We start from the raw sequence: 21,855 nt of genomic DNA on the forward strand, positions 1-21,855 counted from the left end.
AGGTTCAGGTTCCTCTTAAATGGGATGATGGTTTCCGCATGAACCACCAAACTAGGAAGTGAATTTCAGACACTTACCACCCTATGGGGAAAAGCATTTATGCTCATGCCTCCTCTAATTCTCCTAACAAATACCCTTCTTCCTACAATACCTATATATCCTAACAAGTGTCCCTGGGAATTGACCTCTGTGCTAAGGGAAATAGATCTTCATGGTCCACTCTATCCAGGTGCTTCATCTCAATTCAATTACCCCTCAGCCTTCTCTCTTCTAAGGGAAACAATCCAAGCCTGTACAAACCTTCCCCAAAACTGCAATATCCAAGTCCTGATAACATTCCTATATATCTCATCTGTGTATATCTAAATCCTAAAGCTCTTTGTATTTCACTGTTCCTAGATTTTCATCATTTAAGAACTACTTTAGCATATATCCTTTTTTGACTAAAATGGATGATTTCACCTTAATTGAAATCAATCTGAGACAGTTTTGCCAACAAATTTGATTTATCAATGCACATTTATAACTTTGTAACTTACACTATGTACACCAACCTCTTCTGCTCTGCATCCCTCTGCCCAAAGGCAAGTCCAACCCACAGTGCCATGAACTCAGCCATGCATAAAGAGTAGGTCCTGAATCCATCCCAACTGGAATAGCTTTGAGCCAATGTTTTTTTGGCACAAAATTGATCCACTCCAGCCATCTAGCAAACTGAGCCAGCTGGAACTCTACTCAAAGCTGACAGGTCATTGGGGCAATGTGCACTTTTATGTTGTAGCCTGGAGCTATTGATATTGATGATGGAGACTCCACTGACCTTCAGATTATTGAAAAACTTTGATACATGACTTTCTATTGTGCTGTAGAAAACATGAATATTACGGTGAATATTTAAAGGCCCAGCGGAAATCGTTGTAGACATCATTTGTTCTGATGCAGCTGCATGATTATTATCCCTACTGTCTGATTTCTATGAGCTAACTAATCTTGGAATGATTTCCCTTCAATTATTGATCTTACACTTTCACAAACAAACTCTTATATTTCATCTTATCGAACGCTTTCTGGAAGTTCTCCTAAATTACATCTATTGATAGACCATTGTCTGCTATTTCGGTTACCTGCTCAAAAGCTTCAGTGCGGTTTATTGAACATGACCTACCCTTTAGGAATCTAATGTTGGCTCTCTCTAATCAGTTCAAATTTCTCCAAGTGATGAGACCATCTGACCTTAATTATGGACTCCAATAATGTCATCACAGCAGATGTTGGACTCTTAATGGTCTAAAATTTACTCGTACAAATCTAGTCATAAAATATTGTGCACACAACAGCACTGTTATACCAAAATAATGATGTGGAGGAGCTGGTTTTGGACTGGAGTGGACAAAGTCAGAAGTTACATGACACCAGATTATATTCCAACACACTTATTTGAAATCGCAAGCTTTTGGAGCACGGCTTTTTCATCAGGTGAAGTCTTCGAAAGCAGTGTTCTGAAAGCTTGTGATTTTAAATAAACCTGTTAGACTATAACCTGGTGTTGCATGAATTCTGACTTATACCAAAGTAGGAACAGGACTTGCTGGAGAAACTCAGCTGGTCCCACTCTTCTTTAGATCTCATTTCGAGTTTATCCATACGCAGATCAACAGCCCTTTCTGCGACAGGAGCTGGGCAGGGCCACAGGTGAAAACTCACTTTGGGAATAGGAGAAAGCCACATGGGATGGTGGTTATGGGACGAAATTAGAGAAATGTCGAAAAGGAATACCTTTCATAGGGGAACACAGGGGTCAGCAACTAAACTTCAGAAGAATAAGAGACCAACATTATTAGATAAAATGAAGGAAAAGAGTAAGAATCTCAAGGAACTACCAGAGAAACAGGAGTTTTGGTGGGATGTAAAAACAAACTTGAATAGGAGTCAGGATAATGATATGAGAAACTACCTGGGTAATTCTGACATTAGTCTAGAAGGCTGTGAATAAGACAAAAGAAAGAAAACTAATTTGTATGTCTGTCTATACCAATGTTTGGTCTCTTTTTGCATTCAGGAACTGGAGAATCTATTACACAAAGGAAGCAATAAATGAGGAACAGATGATACAGTTCAGTGAGCTGGGAAAGTGGAGCTCCTGAAGGCAAATTGTGTGACATATCAAGGGAAAGGAATGAAGAGGTAGATTGGTGAGCGATGGTTGATAAAGAGGGCGTGTGAAGATGTGGAGAGTGACAGAATATTAAAACCACATACCAGGGTTTGCAGTCAGAGTACAAGACCAGAGTAAAGCACTTATTGTGTGACAGAGTCATTGGCAATTTTAAAATAAGTCAATTCTGAAAGGATGCTGCTGAATCAGTAACATTGTTTGAAACAATTCCTTTATTCTGTTTTAGAGAGACAGAGTGAAAGAGCCAGGCCCGACAATCTGTCCCTGTCGTTTTGTGGGTTACAGGCCACAGTCACTTAAAAGTATTTTAGCCCATAAAACATAGAACATTACAGCGCAGCATAAGCCCTTGGGCCCTCGATGTTGCGCCAACCTGTGGAACCAATCTGAAGCCCATCTAACCTATACTATTCCATTTTCACCCATATGTTTATCCAATGGCCATTTAAATGCCCTTCAGATTGGCGAGTCTATTACTGTTGCAGACAATGTGTTCTATGCCCCTACTACTCTCTGAGTAAAGAAACTACCTCTGACATCTGTCCTATATCTATCATCCCCCTCAATTTAAAGCTATGTCCCAGCATGCTAGCTATCACCATCTGAGGAAAAAGGGTCTCCCTGTCCACCCTATCTAACCCTCTGATTATCTTATATGTCTCAATTAAGTCACCTCTCAACCTTCTTCTCTCTAATGAAAATAGCCTCAAGTCCCTCAACCTTTCCTCATTGACCTTCCCTCCATACCAGGCAATATCCTGGTAAATCTCCTCTGAACCTTTTCCAAAGCTTCCACATCCTTCTTATAATGCGATGACCAGAACTATATGCAACACTCCAAGTGCAGCCGCACCAGAGGTTTGTACAGTTGCAGCATGACCTCATGGCTACGAAACTCAATCCCTTTACCAATAAAAGCTAACACAGCATATGCCTTCTTAACAACTCTTCAATCTGGGTGGCAACTTCCAGGGATCTATGTACAGGTATACTGAGATCTCTCTGCTCATCTACTCTACCAAGAATCTTACCATTAGCCCAGTACTCTGTTTTCCTTTCATTAGGAGTATGTGGTATTCTTTTCTGTCTGTGTGACTTTCTTTTTAACGTTGGGAGCAATTAAAATGAATTCTCCATTTGCTTGGAGGGATTTTTGGATTACAAGTGTGCTGCAAAGTTTAAGGATTTGAAGATTAAAACCCAACTCCAAATAAAAGCTAAGAAATTTGGAGATATTTGATAATTTAACTAATATCTAGTAATTAAAGTACTGAGCTAAGGAAATTATCTAGATTTAAAGATTCCGTTTACTAAGTAAAAGTGGCAGTGTGACTTTAAAGCTACCACACATTGCACTATTGAGGAGGAATTTCTATTAATTTTGAAATTTGAAATCCTCATGCCAAAGTTAATGATGATGTAATTCAAATGTGGTGAATGCCCATGGAGCACAAGAGTGCAGGAAGCCTTGAGACTCACAGACAACTGACATGAAATGATTACTGTGTATGTGGCCAAACAACATTCACTTTAAACAAGAAAATTCCAAAGAACTGAAATCAGAAACAAAGGGTCACTGGATCTGAAATGTTACTGGATCTGTCCACAGATGTTACTAGACCTGCTGAATTTTTCCACTAATTTCTGCTTTTGTTCACTTTAAACAGACAGATTACCCTTAACATTGTTTTTTCACTTGTCATGATTTTGAAAGCTAGTTTAAGCAAGGTCACAGAACTTATGGCATCAGCCAAATCCCTAAAGAGGTAAAATCTGTGGAGGAACTGACGCAGGTGATATACTATTTAGAAGGGAATATTCTGTGACCATCAGTGAACCACAAGACCAGGGCACAGTAAGGTTAATTAGACCAGCTGGCTAGACATCTGGTTAGTCATGCAAACAGTGTGGGTTCAATCCCACTGATGTTACTGTGAAGGTCCTTTCTTCTCAACCTGTCCCACCACCTGATGGTAGTAACTCTCAGGTTAAACCGACACTGGTAAACAACAATGCTAGGAGTCCTCTGTGACTATGACAACTTTACCTACTTTTACAGTAATATCCACTGCCCAATGAGTAACTTGTGGTTCTGCCTCCACTGCCCAGGCTTCAAGAACAATTGGACTTTTGGTCATATCTAATATCTGCCTCACTATAGAGAGCAGATGAATCTAACTGAGGACATCCTGAGATACATGACTTCTGAGAGGAAGCAAATCCCAAAACTGCTGGAACACTAATGGAAGGTGAAGGAAACAGCAATGAAGCAGGATCAGTGGATCCCACAGGGGTCAAACAACTGACCTGAAGGTTGTATAGTGCTGGTAAATAATTTGAGACTGGGGTATTGAGATGAATGTTCACCTCTGAATTGGAATTGCTTCCCTAGTATTGGAGGTAATACAGTTGTTAGTTTGGTGAAAGTGAGGACTGCAGATACTGGAGATTAGAGCGATGCTGGAAACGTACAGCAGGTCAGGCAGCATCCAAGGAGCAGGAAAATTGATATGTCGGGCAGGAGCCCTTCAACAGGAATGAGGCTGGAAGCCTCAGGGATGCAGAGATAAATGGGAGGGGGTGGGGCTGTGGAGAAGGTAGCTAAGAGTACAATAGGTGGATGGAAGAAGGGGGAAAGGTGATAGGTTAGAGAGGAGGGTGGAACGAATAGGTGGGAAGAAAGATTGGCAGGTGGGACAGGTCATGAGGATGGTGCTTAGCTGGAGGTTTGGAATTGGGGTAAGGTGGAGGGAGGGGAAATGACAAAACTGGTGAAGTCCGCATTGATGCCCTGGGGCTGAAGGGTTTTGAGGCGGAAGATGAGGCGTTCTTCCTCCAGGCATCGGGTGGTGAGGGAGTGGTGGTGGAGAAGGCCCAGGACCTGCATGTCCTTTGTAGAATGTGAGAGGGAGTTGAAATTCTCGGCCACGGGGTAGTGGGGTTGATTGGTGCGGATGTCACTGAGATGTTCCCTGAGGTGCTCTGCGAGAAGGCATCCAGTCTCCCCAAGGTAAAGGAGACCGCATTGGGAGGAATGGATGCAATAAATGACATTGGCGGAAGTGCAGTTTGGGTCAGACTTGTGTATGAGTGTGTAACTTATTGGTTCCAGCAAGCAGTTACACAGACAATATCTAAAGGAAGGTAGGTAGATTAGATTAGATTACTTACAGTGTGGAAACAGGCCTTCGGCCCAACAAGTCCACACCGACCCGCCGAAGTGCAACCCACCCATTTCCCTACATTTACCCCTTACCTAACACTACGGGCAATTTAGCATGGCCAATTCACCTGACCTGCACATCTTTGGACTGTGGGAGGAAACCAGAGCACCCAGAGGAAACCCACGCAGACACGGGAGAATGTGCAAACTGCACACAGTCAGTCGCCTGAGTTGGGAATTGAACCCAGGTCTCTGGTGCTGTGAGGCAGCAGTGCTAACCACTGTGCCACCGTGGTAGATAGACACGGATTGTCAGGGACATAATATTGCAAATATAGGGAACGAAAACATTGGGGCTATTGAATCCATCCTACTGACTGGCCACTGGAATACGGACCAACGAGTGAGGATTCGCAACGGTGTTGCTATTACCACAGGTGAAATGGGGGTTGTAGTAGAAAGTGTAGATATTGAAGTTAATTGTCAAATAAATTTGTGCTACACAGCTGAAGCCACAGACAAGAGATGGGAATACTGGAAAGTATTTGTCATAATGGAATCATTTAATATTGGAACCAGACTAGCTACAGTAAACAGAATGGGAAGATAATCATGCAAACACACACATCCTAATTGTTTCGTACTTGCAAATTCTAGGAGGGCTACAGTGATGGACAGTCAGGGAAATCACTGCAACACAAAGGAAATAGGGTCCCCATCGATATTGTTGCACTAAAGGGATCGTTTAACTTAAGGATAAGATGGTTGCCCTGTCTAAAACATGAAGAATGTCACTACTGTGGAATGTGCACTGACAAGGATTCCATTAGCAAGATAAAGTGACTTACTGCTATGGCATACGTACCAAGTTGGAGTGTTCAGCTTTACAATGCAGTAACCAGAAACTGGAAGTTGTAGAACCATAACCATTGCACATATTCTGTAACCCTATGATACTCAAGAAGCCTTTGTAACTAGTAATACCATAAAAGTTCTAAATATGTAATTCAAACTACAATTGAGGAACAGTCTCTTCAAACGCTATTTCCCCTATGAACATTGGAGAATAAGGGGACCTATTGTCTTGTTTGAAACAACAATTGCCACCATTTGCAGTATCATTTCAGAATACATCACTGGATTGTTTCAATGCTTCTTACCAGATTGCTCATTAATGCTTAAAGATGAAATGTGCAAGGATGGAGAGTGAACAAAGAATGTCCTACTGTCGTAGTCTGTGCCAGCATGGATGGCTTTGAAAAGCTGTCTAAGAAACCACTTGCTTTGTGACAGTCAACACGTTACCCACACAGTATGAGGCCATCTGAATGATCTTCAGAATCTTTAAGAAGGAATCAAGAAATTGGGCAAAATATATGAACAGAAGAAAAAAACACTGACATTCCTTAAAAACCCATTCACCTGTCTGTTTCCTGAATACTTTTTGAATTCATTCACAGGATGTGAGTTTCACTGGCTAGGCTAGCATTTATTACCCACCCTAATTGCTGTGGGTCTGAAGCCACATATAGATCTGACTGTAAGGATGACAATTACAACCCTTTAAAGAAATAGGTGAACAAGGTGTTTTTTTTCTAACAATCAGCAATTGTTTCGTGTTCATCATCAGAACCTTAATTGCAAATTTTAATTGAATTCAAATTCCACCATAAGCAGCAAGGGCTGTAAAGATGTTGTGGGATTTTGCAGTGCAGCATGAAAACACGGCAAACATTTTAGTAGCATTGATAACATTGCAATCCTGGCTGAAGAAAGCACACTACAAGAGGATTATTGTGTTTGACTGGAGCCAGCTTCTCACTTTTGTCAATACCTTTTACTGAGCATTTAGGCTACTGGGAATCCCTGATTTACAAAATCCAAATTATGAATGCTTATATTTATGAACATGATTCTATACAGGGCTGCAATTTTAAATATCCCACATATGAACATATGTACTTACAAATGGCTGCTTTATATTGTCCTGCATTATATTCTGACTTACGTACAAATCAACTTGAGTATGGACTCAGGAACAGGATGTTTGCAACAGAAGACTGCCTGTATCGAGCAAATTGAAGAACAGCCCCATTTCAACCCCCAACAGACTGCTGAAGAAGCTCTTTTTACATATAATAGCTAGCCTCAGTTAGGAAGTATAACACTAAGTAGTTCACCATTTTCTGTTTATGCCAGATTTCCAGCACCTGAAGTATTTTTCTTTTTTTTTGCTTCCCCTTTTCTATACTACGTTTTGTCCCCTGCACATATCACTTCACTATTAGTGTTCCTCATGATACTATTTACAGGTCATTATATCTCTTCAATCTTTGTATTTAGTTTCTTCCCTTTGTTTTGATTTTTATGCTCCTGTCATAGAGTTATATAGCATGGAAATAGACACTTTGGTCCAATCAACCCATGCTGAACATAATCCCAAAATAAACTAGTCACAGGCCAATATCCCCCAAAACCTTTCCTATTCATGTACTTATCCAAATATCTTTTAAATATTGTAATTATACCCACATCCACCACTTCCTCGGGAGGTTCATTCCACACACCAACCACTCTGTGTAAAAAAAAATTGCCTCATGTCTTTTTTAAAACTGTCTCCTGTCACCTTAAAAATATGTCCCCTAATCTTGAAATCCTCCATCCTCTGGAAAAAGACAACTACCATAACTTTATCCTACCTCTCATTATTTTATAAAATTCTATAACGTTGCCTGTCAACCTCCTGAGTACCTCCAGAGTCTTCGGTGTGGGTCAAAAACTTTTGTCCCACGTAATATCTTGGTTTTTGCACTTCCATTGCACCACTTTCACAATATTCAGGGAAAGCTGGGATTTTCAAAGCTATTGAGCAATAATGCAGATTTTATTTTACAGTAAACCGTATAAACAATTTCAAAAGCCAAACGTTAGTGCACACACAGTGATGCTTATACGGTATTTAAAATTTACTTGCATCCACTCAGTCATTTCAACCTAAATGTACTTCAATTATTTGAATTGAAGCTCACTTCTTTGCTTATAGACTCACTTTTTAAGGCATCTCTAAAGGTAAGGTAGAATTTCTATCAACTAAATAAAGCGCTTCACTTGTCATAAATTTCATAGTTCACATCATCACCCATTCTCAGTAATATAAAAATAATTAATTTATGAATCAAAACAGTATGTGCAATTTTTTTAAAAAGTCGAAGCCGCTTGGCGATTTATCATTTCAGTTGTTCAGCAAATAGACAATAGACATTAGGTGCAGGAGTAGGCCATTCTGCCCTTCGAGCCTGCACCACCTTCAATATGATCATGGCTAATCAAATCTAGACTTTTATTTTGCATTAGCGATTTTTGAGAAGATTTGTAACTCAGGTAGACGGTGTGCGTCTGTGTGACAGAGTTAGCCTTACATGTTAAACATTTTGCATGTATTTAGCCTGAAAATGATTTGTCTTGCCTCAGGGAGGCGCTGCCTTGCCGGTGGTTTCTCTTTCTCCGTGTGCTCACTTCCTACTTCGTCAGAAAAAGCGACAGCTTACACATTGGGAACGGCTAATGGAGTCAGATGGGAGTGAAGAAATACAATGGCAAACAGTCGAACAGCGAAAGTGTGGTGGGAAGAACTTGTATTACAAAATGTACTGCGTTAAAATGGAGCAGTTCCCAGCAGACATTCACAGGTTTTGTGACCCTGAGTTGCAACATGGGCGAAGACGAGAGTTGGTTTATCTACTGAGGAATGTGGATGAATTGAGTTGCCAAAAGCTGCAAATATTATTTTCTTTTTCTGTTCCAAATATAGAAGCAATTAGGTTCATTGCAGATTTAAATCAGCCTATAGTTTCAGCTGGTGCTGTAAGTACTAAAATTACAAAATCGTCTTTCGCTTATGTTGACAGACTGGCCTTTACTGCGGAGGCTGACCTCAATGTTGTACTCTCCCTCCCTGCCACTTTGGCTTATTTTCAATATTGTACGAGAAATATGTTTATTAATTCCACACTGTAAGTAATCTAATCTAATTGTGGGCAGGCTCAAGTTAGGACACGTGTCAAGAAAGGTGCACGTCTAGAAACAGCGCATCATAAGTGACTGACAAAAATGAGTTATATTTCCACAATCCTAAACTTAGTCTTGACACATTTGACAATCTATAGTGACCATCCGCTCTCAGCAATGGCCTTTGCCTCAGTCACTGCATGAGATAAATTCTTTAATGCTGTAATCATCTGTGTAAAGACTTTTCTTCGCTCTCCCAATCTGACAATTTTAATTTGATTGTCACTGACATGTTTCCCACATTTAGTAAATCAAAGCCACTTATAATTTTAAAAACTTAAAATACATCTCCTCTTGGTCTCTTCTCACCAAAGTGATAGATATTTGAGAAGTTAATTTGAAAAGGCAATTGAGCCCCTCAAGTCAGCTCCGCCATTTGATATGATCATGGCTGATCGCAAACACTTATAGAGTCAAAGAGACGTACAGAACAGAAACAGACCATTCAGTCCAACCAGATATCCTAAATAAATCTAGTCCCTTTTACCAGCAGTTGGCTATATTCCTGTAAACCCATATACCCATCCAGATGCCTTTTAAATTTGTCATTGTACCAGCTTTTCCACCACTTCCTCTGGCAGCTCATTCAATACAGACACCACCCTCTGTGTGGAAAAAGTTGCTCCTAAGGTCCCTTTTAAATCTTTCCCCTCTCACCTTAAATCTCTAGTTTTGGACTCCCCCACCCTGGGGAAAAGATCTTGTCTATTTACCCAATCCATACCCCTCTTGATTTTTATAAACCATGATAAGGTCACTCCTCAGTCTCCAGTGCTCCAGGGAAAACAGCCCCAGCCTATTCAGCTTGTCCCTATTGTTCAAACCCTGGCAACATTCTTGTAAATCTTTTCTGAACCCTTCTATGTTTAACAACATCCTTCTTATAGCAGAGAGACCAGAAATACACACAATATTCTAAAGGTGGCCTAACCAATGCACTGTACAGTCGCAGCATGACCTCCCAACTCCAATACTCCATGCTCTGACCAATAAAGGCAAGCATACCAAATGCCTTCTTAACCATCCTACTTATCTGCAACCCCAGTTTCAAGCAGCTCTGAAGCTGCATTCCAATCTCTCTTTATTCAACAACACTTCCCAGGACATTACCATTAAGTGTAAAAGTCATGCCCTGATTTGCCTTTCCAAATTGCAGCACCTCACATTTATCAAAATTAAACTCTATCTGCCGCTCCTTGGCCTATTGGCCCATCTGATCAAGATCCTGCTGTACTCTTGAGGTAACCTTCACTGTCCACTACACTTCCAATTTTGGTGATATTCATCATTTGCAGATTAATATTCCATCTTGGCCTCAACTCCACTTTCCTGGCTGCTTCCCATTACCCATCAATCTGATTAAAAATCTGTCCTTCACCCCCCTAAGTGTATTCAGTGTCCCGGCATCGCCCACATTTTGGGGTAGGGCATTCCACATTCATGACCCTTTGAGAGAAGTGATGTCTCCCCATTTGTTTTCAATCTTCTACTAAACTATGACTTCTCATTCTAGCTTTCTTTACATAAGGAAACATCCTTTCTATCTCTACTTTGTCAATCCCCTTTAGCACCTTATATACCTCAATTCACTTTCCTCTCATTCTTCTAAACTCCAGAGATTATAGTTTAAACAGCTGAATCTCTCTTCATAAGACAAATTTAAAAGGCATCTGGATGGGTATATGGGTTTACAGGAATATAGCCCTCATGTCTGAAATCAATCTAGTGAACGTCCTCTGAACTGCCTCCAATACAACATCTAATATTATATAATATATCTAATGTCTAGGGTTAGGACAAAGTTTTATGAGGGTATTGCAAAACTTACAAATAATGAATACCATGTGAGAGACTCTTAAAATTCAAGATAGGTTATGAATTTGGATTCTACAGAACAGGCTTCCCTCAGGGCTGCTGTTTTTATCTTCATGTTTGTATAAATGATCTAAGTTGTGGGAAGCTGGATTTATGGTTGGAGAAGGTGAATGTACAACTTCAAGGAAGAAGCCAAAAATTTGCCAAGAACTCCATTGAGTCTGCATAGAGTGATAATTCCCAAGAAAATGCAATAAGTGCAAAAAGCTATTGTGTTTGGAAATAAAATGTGCAGATAAATACACCCCGTGTCAAATATAGCTTATTAAGCGACACCTAGATAGTCGATTAAGATTCTGAAGACTGTGAGGAAACTGGGTTATACTTTAAATGTCAGTTGAGTTCACATCTCCAAAACTCATCCTGAGTTGACCAGAACTCCAAGTACAAGTTGTATCTGAATTACTACATATGCTTCTTATCACTGAGAGATCAGGACTCCATCCAGACCCTGGGATCAGTGCTGAGCTGAGCAAAGAATCACATCCATAATATTATGGAGGAGTGTATGGAGGACACTTGATAACCTTGAGCTCTTCAGTGTTGACAAGTGAAATCTCATAAGAATTTAATCTAAGAATGGATTGCAAAAGTAAATCCAAATAGTACTTTGAGGGGAGGGCACCAGATTAAAAGGCTGCAGAGTCAGACTTCATGAAAAAACAAGTGTAAGATAGATGTCAGGAAACATTTCTTGACAGAGGGCGGTTGAAGCAAATTGCTAGGAATGAATGCTGCAAACCGAATACTGGAATAATTTTAAGAAGAAAGAACATGCAGTTTAAAGGTGACTGAAAAGATAAACATTGAGAATTGATCACTTCTGATATGCCATGTTTAATCTTGTTTTTTATATCTTAGGGAACCGGATACTGGGAGTATCTGCTTCAGAGCCAAGGAGTAGATCTGATATCATTTGACACAAATACTATTTATCCGCCTGAAATGCGATATTCAGAGATTTTGGTACGTCCAATATTTTTTGCACAGTGTCTAGAATTATGAGTGAGTTGGAGGGGCCTTTATCTGTCACTTCATGTTCAGAACTGCAAAATAACATGGTCAGAAGTGATTTACTGACAACATTGCTTTTTTTTTGTACTTAGCATTATTTGTCTTAAATTTTCAAACTGATTCCAGAGCAACCTTGCCTTCCTTTTAGCATTTAATTTAGTTTAGAAGAAAAAGAAAAGTTTGCCAATAACTCTGCTTTGAAAATTAAATCTAAGTTCTAAGTAAACCTACCTCAGCATAAATTGTAGATATTATTTCTGAATATAATGGTAATCTGCATTTTCATAAAAGTTTTCAGTATTATCTTGTCACAATATACTTTTAAAGGCTAAGTGGTAGTAGAAGAGCTATGAGAGGTGACCAAGGGATTGCCCAAGTTGCATATTTTAAGATATCAATGTAGAGGTTTTGTAAAAGAGAATTCTGGAGTTTGGAGTTTAGGTGATTGGAGATTGTGCAACTGAAGATGGAGCAGGAGGGCAGGAAAAGCAATGGCTGGAGTCAACAGAATAGAGAGCATGTAAATTAGAAAGGGATAAGTCTGGAAAAATTAATGAATGAATGAGGATTTTTACGCCATTGTGTGGGACAGAAGCCATTAGAGACCATTAAGGACAGGAATGATCGAGGAGTGTAACATAATAATGGGAAAAATGTGATTAACTTGTTTGAGATTGCTAAACATCAAACTGCAGTGGATGCGTCTAGTAGAACTAGCTTTCTATATTTTATATAGTTATGTTTTCCTTCTAATTTTCTAATTTGTAATGGTTAATGAAAGTTGGGTGCCACATTTGCCTCTCGAACTCCAAGATAGCATCTGTAGTATTCCCAAATGCGTGAGGTGAATTGCACCAGTTGCCATACTTATGCAAGCATTAGTATGCACATAAAACTGAAAAGAACTGCAGATGCTGTGAATCAGAAGCAAAAACAGAAGTTGCCAGAAAAGCTCAGCAGGTCTGGCAGTATCTGTGCAGAGAAATCAAAGTTAACATTTCAAGTCTGGTAACCTTTACTCAGAATGTATGCAAACGTTAAATGTATGCTGTAAACATGGGGAACAGCTAGACCATGTGGTTGGTTAGCATTTAATGCAGTACCAAACATTTTACAACTTAATATAAAGATCCAATGCCTCTGCTCCCCTTCACTCAGACGGTAGTGAGTCTTTGGAATTCTGTGCCCCAAAAGGCTATCAAGGCGCAGTAACTGAGTTTGCTCAGTACTGAGATTGATAGTTTTCTATGCATTAAATGCGTTAAAGGATTGTGCAGCAAAATAGTGTTAAAGTTGGTTAGCCATGATCTTATTGAATGGCAGAACAAACTTGAGGGGCTGAATGGCCTGCTGTTGCTCCTATTTCTTATATTCTTGCGTTCCAAAAAAAAACAAAATCCACTTTAAAGTATGATTCATTGCTTTGAGATATCTTAAGACCTAGAAAGATGATATATAAATACAAACTTTCTTTGTGAAATTTCTGATCTTCGAGGTTCAATTCAATTTAGCAGGCAGTTTACAATATCAATTATGATACTCTGAGTAAGACAATACGTTCTTTATATTAACTTTGAATGAATTTGTTTGTTTAAAAAATTAAATGAAGTTGCATTGTACAAATAGTAGATTACATCACTGAGAGTAGTTTGATTCATATGTTTTTTTTCAAAGTCATAAATGTTTAAAATTGTCATTAGGTGACCACCATTTTCTATCATTGCAAATAAACACCTTAACAATAAACTGGGAGAAAAAGCATTTACTGCTACATTTTCTGTTTGTAACTTTAGACCAGTGACCCTGAAATGCTTGAGCAGTTTCCTGACAGAGTGCTTTTTCTGGCCTGGCCGGACATAGACGGTAAGAAAGGAAGGGCTTTACACTCCTACTCTAGGGGGAGTTTTCTTTGAAAGAAGTTATTATTCCTTACCAATGGTGTGCTGAGAAAAATGACATTATCTTTTATACAACGTTCAACGTTTGGCTGGTACATTCCTAAAATTCATATCAGTTAACTGATGAAGGCTTGATTGAAGTTCAAAGATTACAAAGTAGCAAGATGAAAATTCTTTGTACCAACATATTCATTTACTAATCTTGTTTAGCAGAGATTCTATTTTTTTGTTGAACAGTTTCTTGTTTCATTTTAACTGCAGAAGACGATCTGAAAGGAAGAGATTGGATGTATTTAATGCATTCAGTTGCATTGCTTTAAACGTTTCGTATTTTATCAACTTATTAAAGAACAATGCAACTGCCTGTAATCTGGATAGAAAATAACATTAACAGTTGTAAATAGCTACAGTGGTTAAAGTTCATGATCTCATTTGTCAACACAGGAAATTTTTCTGCATTTTTAATGATCATTCGATAATGTTGTTTATGTTTTGCAGAGTCTTCAACATTTTCTCTTGATTGCTTAAGCTATTTCAGAGGAGATATCATCCTTCATGTTGGGGAGTTACTGGGTGAAACACTGTCAGCCAATCACTGGGGACAGTCAACGTCTCGCAATTTCCAGCTGGCACTTGCAGAAGATTTCTGCTGCCTGAGCAGAGTTAAACTCCCAAACTGGCCAGGCCACTTAGACTCCTTAACCATGTGGAAAAGAAAGAATCCTCAATCAGTTGTGTGTGATGGAGCAAATTTTTATTATGTCAATCCTAAGTACAGAATGTATTTATAATGATTAGATAATATTGACCATAAGTCAGTGACGGGTGTATTTCATTTAAATGTTGTCAGTTTACATTAAAGCAGCTGGATATATAAGTTTTTTTAAAGTCTTGCTGAAAAGCAAAATGTAAATTGAAGTTGGAAAGCTAAAATGCTTGTGGTACTGAGAACACAACTACTCATGGTTGATGTGCTGTGTGGCTCACAGTCAATTGCCCTTCTGTGGTTCATTTCCCAGAGCCCACCAATTTATTATGGTTGTCTGATTTCATAATCTGAAACTCTGATGAGTCTCTCCTGCTGACCAGATTTCAAACTTTAAAACAAGTGATTCCACAGGGATTACTTAAGACAAAGAGATGGAAGCATTTTTGTAACTTTTATTTGAGTATTTCAAATAAACAGCCCAAGTTATTGTGATGAGATGTTAAACCAGTTACAGTACACAGATTGTTGTTCTACGATAGAAAGTAGTACAAGTGTACCCATAGATTTCCTTTGCAGGCCCTCCCACTGTGCTCTGTTGATTTGTTGCTTTACTCCTGAATGCGGCGGAGTGACTGAATCTGGAAAGTCTGAGCATGGGATCCCCACTCTCTCCAATGCTTGTACTCTCCAGCATGGCGATCACATTCCATGATGTACTGGAAGCCACGGTAGCCTGGGTACTGGTAGCACACCCATCTGGGGCAGAAAAACAGCATTCTTTACTTAAGTGAACTTCAAATTTTCATTAAATTGCCTTAAACGTGAACCAGTGCATATAGCTGCAGATGCAATTACTGTGAGATCATGTAAGATTGGATGACGAGAGTTCAGTGACTACAGAAGGAACAGCTTAAACAACCCTCTTTGGTTATTAGATTAGATTAGATTTACAGTGTGGAAACAGGCCCTTCGGCCCAACAAGTCCACACCGACCCGCCGAAGCGCAACCCACCCATACCCCTACATATACCCCTTACCTAACACTACGGGCAATTTTTTTAGCATGGCCAATTCACCTGACCTGCACATCTTTGGACGGTGGGAGGAAACCGGAGCACCCGGAGGAAACCCACGCAGACACGGGGAGAACGTGCAAACTCCACACAGTCAGTCGCCTGAGGCGGGAATTGAACCCAGGTCCCTGGCGCTGTGAGGCAGCAGTGCTGACCACTGTGCCACCGTGCTGCCCTCTGTGCCACCGTGCCGCCCTATTTTTCAACTAGTTAAAATTGATCAACCAAGTTATTTTCTTCAGGCCTAAGGTAAAACGTTATTTTAGATATAACAAACCCGACAAGATCTTCAAGTTGCTAAGGTGTACAAGATTGTACTGAATCCAGTGAAGTATTCCTCCTTAAGTTCCAATAATCAATCTTTACTGAAAACACTGTACATGAATAGGAAGGGAAATACGAATAAGTTAATTTAGGATATCTGGTTGAAATGGATGAGTTGGACCGAAGGGTCTGTTTCTGTGTTGTACAACGAAATGACTACTCACGCGCCAGCTTGAACCTTCATGGATCCAACTTCATTGTTGCACCATCCCATGGCTTGCAAAGAGGGGTAGTCATCACACATCTCCCACTGTCTTCCAATGAAGTTTTCCTTCTCAAAAATGACAATTTTGGATTCTTTATGGTGCTAAAGGAAAATGATATATATTTTGAGTACACTTGAATAGCTGAGTTACTGTTACCAGTGAACAAAACAATGTCAGCATTTAAGAAGTACTGAGTGTATATCTCTGTAATTCAGTATTTTATATTTGTCACAAAGGATGTAAAATTTAAATTTCTATACCTTTCCTTGCAGCATCTCATTTTACTCCTGAGAATAAAGTTGCTATTCATGTTCCCTTTATGTTCAATTATATCTTGTGGAGCATGCTGACTGCATCTAAAACCAGCCTTGTTATAGGCTGACAGATGCATCATTAAACTTTAACATAGTTACCAAGGACTTCAATTAGAGAAGTACATTTCAGCACCGTTCATTTCTTTTATTGTGTTTCAACACCAGGTATTAATGACATCATTCTACCAATATTCACAAATCAGTATCCCCGTCTCTGTATTTGTGATCATAAAGGCATCCAGGAGCTTGAACTTTATGAATAGAGGCACAGCTTATAAAAGCAAGGAAGTTATGAACCTTAATAAAACCAGTAGTTTGTAGTCAGCTGGAGCACAATGATAGATGGGAGAAGTTGGGGTTGGAAAAGAGAAGGTTAAGGGGAGATTTGGTAGAAGTGTCCAAAATCTAGACAGAGTTGATAGAAAGAAACTTTTTCCATCTGAGATGTTGTTCAAGAACCTGAAGATACTCAAGGTGTGTGGAAAAAAGATGCTACAGGAACATGAGAAAGAACAATTTCAATGCACTGAGTGGTTAGGATCTTAAACACTGTGTGTGAATATGCTGGCAAACGGTCCAATTCTGGCTTTGGAAAGGAAATTGGATAAACACGTTTTTGAAGAGAAAAAATTGCTGAGCCAGAGGGTAAATTGGGGATTGGGTTTAACAATGATGCTGTTGCAGTGAACCATATACCCATGATGGGCTGAATGGCTTATTTCTATAATCATTGTATTATTCCAAGATAATATAATTTTAAAAAGCTGGCAGAATGATGAGGTCAAAAATGTAACCATGTGATATTATATTTAATGAGTAACATTGCCTTATTTTATGTTATATGTTACACTGTCAGTTATGCTATCATCAAGCCCTATAGATACTGAATAGTGAACTGACTTACTGCAGAACAAATGGGGCGGAAGGACATGAGTCTTTCAGTGTGGTAAGCATTGCTGCCACTCCAGGCATCCCAGCGAGGGTATTCTCCTTTCTCCAGGATAAATTGTTGTCCAAAAAAGCTGGAATGCTCATAACCAGCCCAGCTACAAGAAAAAAGAAATTGCTTTCATTCAGGTTTTTGAAAACAAGGCACATTTACGCTTGTTTTAAAATTGAGATAGGCTGAATGGCCTGCTTCTCTGTTGTCAGGATTCTATGGAAAAGAAAACACAAATAGCTTCCAACTTATTATCTCTTAGTAATAATTTGCTGCTTTAATAGAGCACCTACACATTGTGCAGTAACGCGCCTGAATTGTTTCGCAATTTTACATTTGAAATATGACTTCAATTGTATTAATCTCTGTTGTAATAGTTAAAGAAAGATCTTTAAACTATCTAAAACTGACAGGGGTCTCCTTGAGGAGCAGAATAATTTGTTTCTATGAAAAATTAGATAAAAAGAGTTGAATCTACATCCAAGAATGCTTGAATTTCCAATGGTTTCTGCCATGCAGAGTGAAAGTCATACTGGCGCAGTCTGAAAACATTCCCAATTGAGCCCTGCAGCAGTAGAGCTGTGACTGGCCCACTGATGTGGCAGTAATTATATCAATTAAAAATATGATACGCCTCAATCTTCTTGATCTTTTACTTCCGTCCATCACATTCTGTATTTCAATGGATATCCGCCCTTCAAACAGGCTCCAAGTCTGATTCTCAAATGCAGTATCCTCTAGTTGCACCTATTTGAAAGTGGGGGGGATTCCCAACATTGCGGTCACATTTTTCAGCAAGGCAGAAACTAAGTCATTTTTCTGGTCTTTTAATCATAATTTTTGAATAATTAAAAGAAAGAAAACTTCACTGAGGCTTGATATGTACTTTCTGGATTAATGCATTCTTACACAGCACAGCTTCTCCAACTGGAACTTCTGAACCCATTGACTTTAATGTGCTTAAATAGTAATTCAATTAATTCAAATATCCTTGGTGTGGATTTTGTATTACCTTGGATCCCAATTGTTTCAATGTTTTATGGCCATTTTAAGTTTGGACATAGTGTAATGACATTGGAAGAATACTTGGGGATAATTGAACAAAATGGACACGCTAGTGGATCAATTTACAGGTGTAACTTGTAATTTGTGCCTAAGGAGGAAATTCTAGGCTATACTGTCCTGAGATCAAGTGACTTGACAGGCTAGCATTAACTCAATGAATTCTTTTAACAAAGAAAAACAGAATTCTCTGGAAAAACTCAGCTGGTGTGGTGGCTACTGTGGAGAGAAAAGAGTTAATGTTTCAAATCCAGTGACCCTTACTTTGGATTTGAAATGTTAACTCTGTTTTCTCTCCACAGATCTTGCCAGACCTGCTGAGTTTCTCCAGCAATTGCTGTTCTTGTGTTTCAGATATCCAGCATCCGCAATTGTTAGTTTTGTTTGCATTTATTTTTGCAGCAATAAAGTCAGTTTTAGACTCTATCATATGCATGTACCTTTATGAGATATACATGCATTCCTGTATAAATGTGTGTTACACAGACTTGTCTGAAAATCTGATGTTCTTCATGCAGAAGGTGAACAAAAGTTGAGGGAAACATTAAAATTTGGGATTCCTGACATCCATCTGTACCCCACACTCGGACTCACTGGGGCTATATTGTCACTTGATCATTGCAACTTGGCATTAAACACCCACTCAAGGGGTCTTACTCTCACTCTGTCCCCACCTCAGGTTTACAATGTCGCTGCTGTTTGAAAACTGCATCAGAACAAAAATAGATGTGTAATTGAACCCTCAATTAATTGGTACTAATTTTAGATCAATAATACGTATGAAGTTGATCTAATTCTCTATAACATCAGTGTCTAACCAGATTCTCTTGAGCAAATGAACCAACTGCTTGTAAAAAATGTATGTAAAGGTAAAAATAAAATGCATTTCTGTAAACTGGTTAGTATGGTTTGCAAATGACAATGGATTTTAAAAGCTGATGATTCAATTTTAAGCAAGATTGATAAAATTGCTTCAGAATATGTTTGAAAGTGATGGTTAGGGCTTCATTGTTTTGTTGTAAAAATATGTAAAGGCTGTTGACTCACGCTCCGCAATCAACTTTGATGGATCGAACATTGTCAAAACCACAATCCATTATATTCTTGCAGGAAGCAGTGAATTCCATCCTCTTGCCCTGGAAATTTTCTTGATCGTAAACAGTAATCTGCAGCAAGATAATTATTATTACTCTTTTCATGAAATTCGGTGAAAAGAGCACTAATCAAAAACAGGTTAGTCAATTCTGACTAAATATTCTAGAAAAATAAATGGCACCTTGAAAACTCCTGCAGGGTTTATTTGCGCCATGCTTGTAGCTTGGAGTTTCTTATCCTGAAAAAAAAGGTCAAATGGCATCATTTCTCTTCACAAGGCAACAGCTGGTAGAAATGTATCAATATTTAATATATAAAATCCTGGCTAATTCTAGTGTAATATTCCATTATATGTGGCTGACTTGATGCTGCAGAGAAAATCACAAAGTAGAAATGAACAATAAATAAATTGAGACAAAACAAAGGAATTTAAAATTAAAAGCAAGAAACACTCAACTTACCGGAGCCGAGCTGTATGGGGTAGGTTCCAAAAATGATTGAGTTGGGTTTCATCTCTCCTATTTATAGTCAAACATTGAATAGAAAGTGAGAAGTGAGCGAGTCAGATTCGTGGTCCAGTGAGCAGCAGATATGAATGCCAACATCTCATTGTTTGTGGCTGATCCCATGGATTTCTGTTTCAACCCTATGCTGGGGCAGGAGCAGAAAGATTAAAATCTGCATGTCTGATTTTTGCATGAATAACCTTTAAATAAAAATGTATTGTAAAAATATGTTTAATATAATTTGTTAACAGAAAATAACTAAGAACAGAACATGGTTGATTTGAACACTGACTTTGAAATCATACACTGGCATGCTAGCAAGTTATCGCTAATATTTGTTTCAAAATCTGCTCATGAGTTCTTGTTGCTGGTAAAATGGAGCCAGAGGTATAACTATCAAATATGGGTTGGCTTTTGACTGTTATCTCATGGCTTATGTACTTAAAAAGATGTACCACTTAAATAATTAGTTGCTTGGATTTTTATTGAATAGCTAAAGCAATTATATATATTTAGAATATTCACATGCGTAAAGTCTTATCTTTGGCCAACATGTTTTGAGAGCACTGACAAGCAATTTGCACTAGTCAGTTTTTAAAATCCCAAGTTATTAGAGTTACTCAGAAGGTATACAATTAGGGTGTTCAACTCCTCAAGTTATCATTGTTATAAAAATTAAAATGTTACAACTTTTATAAGCATTGATTAGTTAAAAAAAAGTTTCAATTAAAATAGACCATAAGACTAGAAGACATAGGAGCAGAAATTAGGCCATTCAGCCCATCGACTCTGCTCCACCATTCAATCAAGGCTGATAAGTTTCTGAACTCCATTCTCCTGCTTTATCCCTGTAACCCTTGAAGCTCTTGATATATCTATCTATCTATCTATCTATCTATTGTACATCCAATGACCTGGACCCCACAGCCTTCTGTGGCAATGAATCCCATGGATCCACCACTCTCAGGCCGAAGATGTCCCTCCCTATCCCTTCTAAAAAGGTCCTCCCTTTATTCCAAGGCAATGCCCTCAGGCCCAAGTCTCTCCTACCAATGGAAACATCTTCCCAACATCTACCCTGTCGAGACCATTCTGTGTGTTTCAAATAGATCCCCCCCCCCCCCCCTCCCCATCCTTCTAAACTCAATTGAGTATAGATCCAGAGTTCTCAAATGTTCCTTCTATGTTAGGCTTCAGTCCTGGGACCATTCTTGTGAAACTCTTCTGAACACGTTCCAGGGCCAATCCATCCTTCCTGAGATATTGGGCCCAAAACTGCACACAATATTCCAAATATGGTCAGACCAGAGCTTCAGAGGCACATTCCTGCTTTTATATTCAAGTCCTCTCAAAATAAAGCCATCTTTGCATTTGCCTTCCCAACTATTGACTCAACCTGCAGGTTTACGTTGAGAGAATCCTGGACTAGAAC

General features: G+C 39.0%; 2 protein-coding genes across 3 annotated transcripts; one reads left to right on the top strand and one right to left on the bottom strand.

Moving 5' to 3' along the window:
* The first annotated feature begins 8,873 nt into the window (after nt 1-8,873).
* LOC132830559 (uncharacterized) lies at nt 8,874-17,530 on the top strand. Of its 2 annotated transcripts, none has more exons than XM_060848350.1 (4): nt 8,874-9,203; nt 12,144-12,248; nt 14,090-14,159; nt 14,693-17,530. In XM_060848350.1, the coding sequence occupies exons 1-4, from the start codon at nt 8,904-8,906 to the stop codon at nt 14,983-14,985; spliced, it is 768 nt and encodes a 255-aa protein (XP_060704333.1). In that variant the 5' UTR covers nt 8,874-8,903; the 3' UTR covers nt 14,986-17,530. The 2 variants fall into 2 exon arrangements, with proteins under 2 accessions (XP_060704333.1, XP_060704334.1); XM_060848351.1 differs by having other exon boundaries at nt 8,883-8,961.
* On the bottom strand, nt 15,385-20,153 carry LOC132830560 (beta-crystallin A1). The gene is made up of 5 exons (XM_060848352.1): nt 20,099-20,153; nt 19,870-19,988; nt 17,725-17,866; nt 16,465-16,607; nt 15,385-15,659 (listed from the first exon to the last, which is right to left on the bottom strand). Exons 1-5 carry the CDS (start codon nt 20,129-20,131, stop codon nt 15,512-15,514), a joined length of 585 nt encoding a protein of 194 aa, XP_060704335.1. The 5' UTR covers nt 20,132-20,153; the 3' UTR covers nt 15,385-15,511.
* Nucleotides 20,154-21,855: the final 1,702 nt, after the last annotated feature.

This window comes from Hemiscyllium ocellatum, chromosome 31 (genome assembly GCF_020745735.1).
Source record: "Hemiscyllium ocellatum isolate sHemOce1 chromosome 31, sHemOce1.pat.X.cur, whole genome shotgun sequence".
Classification (NCBI taxonomy): Eukaryota; Metazoa; Chordata; class Chondrichthyes; order Orectolobiformes; family Hemiscylliidae; genus Hemiscyllium; species Hemiscyllium ocellatum.